The sequence below is a fragment of the Hipposideros armiger genome, unplaced genomic scaffold (genome assembly GCF_001890085.2).
Source record: "Hipposideros armiger isolate ML-2016 unplaced genomic scaffold, ASM189008v1 scaffold_171, whole genome shotgun sequence".
Lineage (NCBI taxonomy): Eukaryota > Metazoa > Chordata > Mammalia > Chiroptera > Hipposideridae > Hipposideros > Hipposideros armiger.
Window position 1 is genome coordinate 360,543 of NW_017731521.1, and position 9,439 is coordinate 369,981.

The following is a 9,439-nucleotide window of genomic DNA, read 5'->3' on the forward strand; positions in this document are numbered from 1 at the left end:
ACAGTTAGGGGCTGGAAGACTGAACAAGTCACTGTGACAGTGGCTCAGCCCCGACTCCAGCATGTCATGTCCCAGATGACTTTGTCCCTGCACTCCCAGCCCTGAGATCTCTCCACCAGGCCACACATACTTACCATCTTCATCTTCTTGGTTTGGGATAAGAGCCTCCTTGAGAATTGGCTGACAACTGCAGGCCCTCTCTGTAGACAAATGCACAAACATTTAAATGGAATTTTAGGAGGTTATCTAGTAGGACCATCTCCAGGGACTGCTCCATCCTCCTAGCAGCCCTCCTGTGTTGGGAAAGGGCCACGTTTCATTGTATTATGCCAGGTCACAGCCTCAGTGACACGCTGCCATTTATAAATAAGGCTGCTAATGAATGCAGGAGATGGAGGGTGTTCACAAGTGTGCCCCAGGCCAGTTGATTCAGCAGGTGACTCTTTTTCTCTTTCCCTTTTCAGTTCAAAGGCTGCATTCTGAGGTAGTGGGTCCTTTTAAGAATTTCATCTCTTTTACCTTGGGAGGAATCTAAAATCCATTCTGAATAACACTGACCTGGGTTTCCTTTTCCAGGGTCTTGGCGGGGGCCTTCCGGTGTAGTGCAGGCGTCACACAGCTCTGCGCCAGCTCCCTCTGCCAAGCTATGGTGGGCCAGGACCCTGCACAGTCCTGGGGCATCAGAGGTCTGGTGTGCCACCCCTGTATCAGCCACATGGCATTTTTCTCCTAAAAATGACTAATGACCTGGGCTTAAAAGCCTTTACAGTTTACTCACTTCTCTGACATATGCAAAAAAACAACAACAAAAAATCTATGGTCAATCAAATGGGAGACATGCTCAGAGGGGTGTAGCCAAGGTCACGCCCTCAAATATGCAGTGGGGCTCAATCACACCTCTGTCACCAACCCCAGGTTCTTCCTACCTTTCCATGCTGACTTGCTTTGCCCTGAGTCTGTACAATTCTTCCTGATTGGCAAATTGAATGTCAAGGAATATCCTCTGGTGAACACAGAACTGGTTACCTGGTTCCTACACCTGTTTTCTAAAAGTCCTTTGTTGCCTGTTTCGCTCCATCCATCCATCCATTCCAACAATTACTCAGCATAAACCCTGCCTGGCTGGCTGGAGAGCACGAAAGTATAAATTAGGTACAATCCAGGGGATGGCTCTGTTCCCATGGATGCTTTTTTTTGACAGTGACTGATTTTTGTCTCTTGCAGAAATGCCAGATAATGCAGCAGCTTTGCTGGGCACCTGCTGTGAACTCCAGATTATTCCTACGCTGTGCCACTTGGTAAGAAACCTCATAGACTGGACCTAGGGATGGGTGGGAATGTGCAAATGAGGAGGCGATGGGCACCTAACAGCTGATAAAACACCTGTATGCTTTCTCATCCATGACAGCCCTTCAAAACAGGTTAACCAGGTATCATTATCAGCCCCACTTTTTTACACCCACCCACACCACATACCCGTCACAGGAAGACGGAGGCCCAAGGGAAAGGATTTGTTCAGAGAACTTACTAGCGGGGCTGGGAGTGCAGTCTTGTCTTTAGACTCCAAACCTCATGCTTTTCTCATCGTCAGGAGAGAATTTTGGCCAAGGCCTGATGCGCCACTGCAGGGAAGGAGTTGGCACCGTATTATGGCAGCTCTTTGGCTAGCCCAGTTTGATTTAGCTCTGCACCACATTCTACCAGGGAGGTATTCCAGAGGACTGTTGTCTCAGAGACATTTCATTCCCTTAGGAATATCACTAGCTGTGTGTCCTCAGGAAATGTCATGGCAAGAGTAGAAGTTAGGTAATGATGAGCTTAGCCCCGGGAGGCTCAAGATGAAGCTTTCCCTTATAAAATTACCAATCGGGTCATTAAGAGAAGGGACCCTCAATAGGCCGCCCGGAGAACACTCTAATGCAGCTTCTGCACATGTTGCCCGGCCTCGGACAGAGGAGCAGATCATATTGACTGGATTATTTTAAGGTCTAGTTACTAAGCCAAGGTCAGCATGCTGTGTAGACCCAAAGGACCAAAGCTGTGCTCCCAGACCTGGGAAGCAGGTATTGGGGTAAACTGCCTCGCTGGGACCCTGAAATGTGTTACACACCCACCCTGGGAAACTCTGAGCACTGTGATTAGTGCCTTGGGTACTTCTTTGCATAGCAAAGACATCTTAAGACTGCAGCAAGGCATTATTTATTCCAAGGAGCTGTTTAGAGGTCCTTCACAACCGGAAGCAGATTCTACCCGCCCAGAGGGATGCCACGTTCTTGTGCTTTGACCACAAAACCAACTAGCTGAAAATGTGCCCGCACGGGTATCCTGTGGCCAGCCGAGGGGAGAGACGGGGGGTGTATTTTGGCTATGGGAACAATACGCTTCATTACCAAATCGCCTGCCGTGATGAGCACGACAGCAGCTCCGCTTCCATAGCCTAGCTCTGCTGTGCAGCAATGGTGTGCTTAGCACTTCGCAATGTGGCCCTTACCAAGTGTTTACAGAGCCATCCACTGCGTCCAGGAAGTATAGAAAAAGGACATACTGCCAAGGCCATGCTAGCTAGCTCCCTCTCCCAACAAACTCACGCTGAGTCGTCACCTTTCTTGCAGACCAGTGCTGGGTTGATCTTGGTGTTGCTTCTGAGCTCGACTCTGTCGGTGTTCTAAAAGTAGCCCTTAGGACACATGTGGAGTTCCAATGGCTGGTGTTCTACTTTGGCACAAAACTTCCCACACACAGGGTCCGTTGTTGGCCTTCACGGGCTGCTCAACACAAAGAAATAACTTTCCTTTAAAGACGTTCCCAAGCATCACGGCGTTAATCCCCCCTAGAGATGGCAACCACCCTGAAGACAGTGAGGCTTCTGCCTCCTGAAGCATCTGGTATTAGGTGTTTCTCACAGGGGTTTACTTAGAATTCAGTGTAAACTCTACCTGCATTCCTGTCTTTTCTTGACTGGTGGCCAAAGGATCCTGGAGAGGCTTTCTGAAGGGCTTTTGGGAGAAGCGTGTCAGATGCACTCACACATTTGCCAAACTGGTAAAAGAACTGGTACAAAGGTGACTTGGCATCAGCACCAGAGAATGTGAATTTCTCCCCCCACCCTCGGGGTGACTGTAATCTCTTTTATACCTAGAAGTGCCTGTGGGCACTTGGGTTGGCAGATGCTCAGAGCAGGAAGCTGGAGGCTGCTCAGGCCGTCTCCACCAGACCCAGCGCCCACTGGGCTGCTGGCAGCCTCCCGTCTGCCCCACATGGAGCTTTCTTACTGAAGTCGCCGGGAATGTGGTGCTTGTGCTGAAAGAGCAGGCCTAACCCGCTCTCGAGCTCCATCGATAGGGTACGGTCTGGGCCAAATGGTCCCATTAAGCCTGTGGTTACACTGTGTGAGCTGTAGTTGGGCAGTCTCCAAGGTGTGCATTTGTGAGGCTGATTTTGATAACAGACACATGAGCACTTTTGTGTGCAAATTAGCGCTGCCCTTTGGCCAGTGGGGCCAGCTGCGTATTTCAGTAAGGTTACCACTTCTCACAACACTTCTGGAATATTTTATTGAGTCCCTTCAGATAGTTAAAAATTCATGCATGCTTTATAGGCTTCATTTTTTTTTTTTTTTAATTTTACTCTCTACAGTCCTAATCTTATCTGGTTCTGAATGCCTATTTAAAAATTGAATCTACTGGCAAATTTGTAATTACTAGAGATTAAAAAATAAACTGCCACAGGCACAGATTCAGACCCTAACAGCAGAGGTTCAAATGTTTTGAGCGGTTGCAATTAGAGTGATGTCCGAAGTGCCCTCCCTACAAGCTCACATTCATTCAGCGCCCTGAGTCTCCGTTCTCAGCAGGGGAAGTGGAGACCACGACCGACCAGGCCCCTGCTCTCCTGAGCAGCTTCGGTTTTAGGAAACAGATGAAACGGTGACCATCAAAAAGATGGTTTCAGATATAGTAAAGCCTATGAAGACAATATAATAACATAATAGTGGCTGGGGTATAGGGGTGGATGGGTGGAGAGGGGATGGGGAAAGGCCCTTCTGATGTAGCGTTTTCACTGACAGACAAGAAGGAAAGGTCCCCGTGGACCCCTGGAGGAAGCGTACCCAGGCAGGAGGAAGGGCAAAGGTTCTGGAGCAGGAAGCATAACTAAATAAATCATGGGGACCTATCACTTTGAGGGGTTCGTACAAGCCTAAGAGATTCTAAGATCTCCATTAGACCAAAAAATCAAACAGACCGTACATACTGTGTGGATGAGAAAGTTACACTCTGGCCTTTCCGATCTGCTGAAGTTAATGGATCTAGTAGCAGCAGGTAGCGTTCAGAGAGTGGGGACTCAGACAGAGGCAAATTGTAAAAATCAGGCCTGAGATCCTGGCCTGGGTCAAATATATCTTATTACATCTTAAGGGTTTTCTTGCTCCATTTGGGGAATTTCAAACAACAACTTATTTTTTTTCATAATTAGCTAGAAGTGCCTTATTATCCAACCATGTGGATTTTCTACAACAGTTGTCAGTGAGTGCATTTAAATGTGCCATTTCAGCTCCGTGTGCTGTCTGCTGATGGAGAGTCTGATCTTGAAGACGCAGCCCTGGCTCCTCTGAGGAATCCAGAGAGGTTTGGGCTTGTGCAGCGCCTGCTTGCCGCAGCCGACATTGACCTGGAGCGACAGCAGTCGTCCGTGAAAGCTGTCACCTGCAAAGTCCCCAGCGTTTTCCCACTCGTTCTTTATATAAGCCTGAGTGGCCTCTGTGCGTTAGGCAGAGCACATCGATAATGTCACGTGTGAATCACAAGTACATGTTATCAGCCCAAGGATGGGCGCCTGTCAGCATCATTAACATGCTACTTTGGGGCCTAAGTCAGATTCCCGTTCAAAGTGGATCAAGGAAATGAATTTACAGGAGTTTAAGAAGTGGTGGCTGTCTGTACTACATGAATCACCTTGAGTTTAGCCACTGGGCACCTGTGAATGGTTTTCTTTTCATAAGAGGCCCTCCTGTGCCTGTGACTTGGTGTGCAAGTTCAACTCCAACCCCCTGAGAGCTGGAGGAGGGCTGAGAATTCTAAGCCACTGTACAGACCTTTCTTCTGCAGAAAAATGGGTTCATCTATCACTTATATTTCCCACTTCCTTCCTGTTATACAAAAACAGATGGGTTTAACACTACGATCCAAAAATTCATTTTAAATTATGGATGCTGTGGGAAGGCAATTTCTCTTCACAGAAGGCCACGTTTTGGATGTGCCGCATGCTATGCAGTGACTGAAGGATGAACTGTAAATTCCCCTAGAGAACATATATTCTTATGCTAAAAAAATTATACTAAAGAAATCTAGTGGCAGGACACCCACAGGGGGTCTTGCTCCATGCATTTTATTTGGCTTTGTCATGCTGTGATGAGCACACTAATTCTACATCAAGAACAGTGTGCTGATTTTCCATGCATTCTGGACGTCTGATTTGTCAAACCCCACATATTGTATCAAGGGAAACTCTGAACTGTGTATATGTTGCTTTGGATTGTTTCCACATCCTTGTACTATAAATAGCCTGGACTATCTCCCCGGTGCCCCTGGTTCTATTGCTAATATTCATGGGGGGACCTGAAGCCACCCTGCTTTCCCTTAGCAGAAAGCAGCTAAGCCCTCCTGCCAGAATGCGCGTGTTGTTAGGAGCAGGGAGGCAGCGTGTGTGGGGGAGGGGGAGGGATGGGGGAGGGCAGCAGTTGTTGGAGAGAAGCATGTTACTCAGCACATGTTCTTTACCGGAACATCATCTACATGTTCCCTTCCTGCCCGTAAGCTTTTAGTGAACGTTAACAAGGAAGAAATGAAGCAAATAACCCTTCTATCACTTCTATTAAAAATGAAATTATGCAAATACTTCTGATACGTGAGGAAAAAAAAGGATAAGAGTTGTACACTGTGGTGGCAATAATATAAAAAGCAAGCACCTGATACACAAATTAGAAAGGAATATGGAAAAGTGAAAATAGTTGTGCTAAATTGGTGGCAATATCCATACCTTTTTGTCTGGTTTTTTGAAATAAAATAAGTATAAAGAACAAACTATAGGATGTGGAGAATAGGAAGCCCTGATGCATTGTTGGTGGGACTGCAAATTAGTGCAGCTACTATGGAAAACGGTATGGAGGTTCCTCAAAAAATTAAAAATAGAACTACCTTATGACCCAGCAATTCCACCTCTGGGTATCATCCAAAGAAACCCAAAACACTAATTCAAGAAGATATATATGCACCCCTCTGTTTACTGCAGCACTATTTACAACAGCCAAGATATGGAAACAATCGAAATGCCCATCAATAGACAATTGGATAAAGAAATTACAGTACATTTATACAACAGAGCATTATTCAGCCATAAAGAAGAACGAAATCTTACCATTTGCAGCAACATGGATGGACCTACAGGGTATTATGCTAAGTGAAATTAGTCAGACTGAGAAAGACAAATATCAATAATGTCACTTATATGTGGAATGTAAAGAACAAAATAAACAAGCAAACAAAACAGAAGTAGATTCATAAGATTCAGAGAACAAACTGATGGTTGCTAGATGAGAAGGGGTTGGGGGGTGGGGGAGAAGGGGAAGGGATTAGGAAGTGCAAATTAGTAGTCACAAAATAGTCATGGGGACGTGAAATACAGTATGGGGAATATAATCAATAATGTTGTCAAGACTATGTAGGGTGCCAGATAGGTACTAGACTTACCGGGGATCACTTAATAGATTATATAAATGCATAACCACTGCAATGTACACCTGAAACTACTATAATATTGAATGTCAACTATAAATATGTCTGTGTATATATAGTCATGGGATGTGGAGTACAGCACAGGGAACAGAGTCAATGGTATTGTAACGCGTATGGTGTCAGAGGGGTAGTAGACTTGAGGGGTTATCACTTTGTGAGGGGTGTAAATGTCTAATCACTATGTTGTTTTGTACACTTGAAACTAATAAAGAAAAGAAACTATACACAGAATGTATAATATGAATCTACTTGTATGAAAAAAAGATACGTGTCACCATGCATGGGACACCCCATTTAAGAGCTCACTAGAAACCCAACAGCGGCTCCTTTGGGGAAAGGATTTAGAGGTTGGGGTAAAAGGTAGAGAAAGGGCTGGGGGGTTCATCCTTCTATTCCTGTTAGAATTGCATATGTATTATCTTCTAAATTAAAAATAAACAAAACCAAAACACTATAAAGACAAGAGTTCAGACAGAAAGAAAAGATGCCATCCCAGCAAGTGCCAAAAGGTCAGGTTACATCAAACAGGCACAACTAAGGCATTTTGGCTGTTTCCACAATTGTCCTAACACTGGTCAGTTATCCTGTTGGATTTTGTTTTAAAAATTAGCTATTGAAAAGGATGGGGCCTCCTGCTGCTACAGATGTCCCATGCCCCACCCCTCCCACCTCCAACCCAGAGCTCTGCTGGGATGTGGTGGGTGACGGCGTGCTGGGCATGCTTGAGGGAGGGTGACACTGGGCCACCACAAGGGTCTTCTAACTGGTATCCTCATTAAATACTATTATTAATTTTAAATGTACTTCTATCTGCTGCTTGAGATCAAGAACCATATGAGTATATCTTCTTAAATAACTTGATTTGAAAATGTTCTAGTTGGCCTGCTCACCTAGAAAACAGGGTAAAGAGAATGGTATTTCCTAGAACAGAACAGGGCAGCCGCCTTCACTCTGATGTTTCCATGACCACTTCTCTGTCATAAATGGACACAGGAAGAAACCCTGGCATTAGCGAGAGTGGTGTGGCCCAACAAAGGCCCCTCAAAGGGGTCCGTGCCCTAATAATCCCTGGAACCTGTGAACATGTTACCTTACACGACAAAAAGGGACTTTACAGGTGTTTTTACGTTAGGGACCTTGAGATGGATGGATTACCCTGGATTATGTGGGTGGGCCCTTAAAGAAGGCAGAAGAATCAATGAGAGACTTGGCCAAAGAAAAGGCACAAAAGATGAGGCACCACAAGGATTCAGTGCTGTTGCTGGTTCTGAAAACGGGACTAGTTCAAGGACGAGAGAGCAGTCCCTCCAGCAGCCAGTAAGGAAGTGGGGACTTCACTTCCACAACTGCATGGCGCTGGAGCCCGCCGGCCTGCAAGAGCCTGGAAGCGGATTTTCCAGGTAAGAGCCCAGGCAGGCTCTGGGAGGCGTCCTGCCGAGACCTGCATTTCAGACCCACTCAACCAAGTTTGTGTTTAAAGCTGCTAAATTTGTGGTAATTTGTTACTGCAGTGATAGAAAACTGACAGGTCGTATATAATGGAAGAATGAAGTACAGTAAGCCCTCACTTAATGATGTCGATAGTTTCTTGGAAACTGTGACTTCAAGCAAAATGACGTATAATGAAACCAATTCTACCACAGGCTAATTGATAGAAGCAAGGGTCAAGTTCCTACGGCATATTTCTGGTCACAAAAACATCACCAAACTTCTAAACAAAGTCCGCAAACACTTCTAATATTAAACATTGAAATACATGTGATCTACACATACTTAAGAAAGATGAACAAAAACAAGCACGAGAATTCTTTTCCAACTGCTTGTTCTAGTCCAGGGTTGTGGGTGGCTGGCGCCTCTCCCGGCAGCTCAGGTCACAAGGTGGGCCCCACCCTGGACAGGACGCCCTTCCATCCCAAGGCCACTCACACCCACACTCACTGAGACTGGGGCAATTCAGACACAGCGACTCACATAACATGCACATCTTTGGGATATGGGAGGAAACGGGTGTCCTGGGAGAAAACCCACCGACATGCGGAGAATGTGCCAACTCCAGCCAGCGGCCCCGGCCAGGAATCTTTTTCCCCCCTTGTCAACATTAGAACAAAACAGCATTATTCTAGGAGTTACTGTATATAAAACCTAATTCTTTGGGCGACACGACATCAGGAATACACCGGACTAGCAATTTCTGAATTATGAGGTATGGAACCCCAGAAACCAGCTTGGGAAAGAACGAGTTGCTAAGTACCTCTTCCTGCACTCACCCAGCCGTGCCTCCGTCTCTTGGCCAGTCTGCTGGGTCCACCTCCCTTTCGCCGAAGGCTTCCGGGCTGAGCTGTGGGCCACAGGCTTTGGCCTTTCTTGGCTGGCTGGGAAATGGTCCCAGCATCATCCCACGCCACCGAAGCAGAGGCCTTTTCTTGATCCTGTGTTTTAATCTTCCCTGTCTCTGAATTTGTTTCCTTGAGTATGTTGTCTTTGAAAGCTTGGGCTGGGACAGAGGAAACAGTAATTAGAGTTTCCTTGTTAAAGAAGAGATGCAGATGAAAAATTAATATATTTATATTGGTGGGGAAAACTAAATATCATTAGAGGCTTTTTCCAAAGAATATCAGCATTTAAAAGAAATTATCAAAGATAATCTC

At 45.9% G+C, this 9,439-nt stretch overlaps 2 protein-coding genes across 3 annotated transcripts in view; one reads left to right on the top strand and one right to left on the bottom strand.

Annotated features, from left to right (window-relative positions):
* The window catches only part of GSDME (gasdermin E), a 52,325-nt gene extending 46,407 nt beyond the window's left edge, over positions 1–5,918 (top strand). For both annotated transcript variants that reach the window (XM_019652011.1, XM_019652012.1), the window contains exons 9-10: positions 1,225–1,298; positions 4,552–5,918. In XM_019652011.1, coding sequence (XP_019507556.1) covers positions 1,225–1,298; positions 4,552–4,785 — 308 coding nt within the window. In that variant the 3' untranslated portion in view covers positions 4,786–5,918. The remainder of the gene's footprint in view (positions 1–1,224; positions 1,299–4,551) is intronic.
* PALS2 (protein associated with LIN7 2, MAGUK p55 family member) overlaps positions 1,529–9,439 on the bottom strand; it is a 104,266-nt gene continuing 96,355 nt past the window's right edge. Inside the window, exons 14-16 of the transcript XR_002125120.1 lie at positions 9,059–9,285; positions 2,602–2,765; positions 1,529–1,622 (exon numbers count right to left, since the gene is read on the bottom strand). The gene's annotated coding sequence lies outside the window, so the exon portion shown is untranslated. The remainder of the gene's footprint in view (positions 1,623–2,601; positions 2,766–9,058; positions 9,286–9,439) is intronic.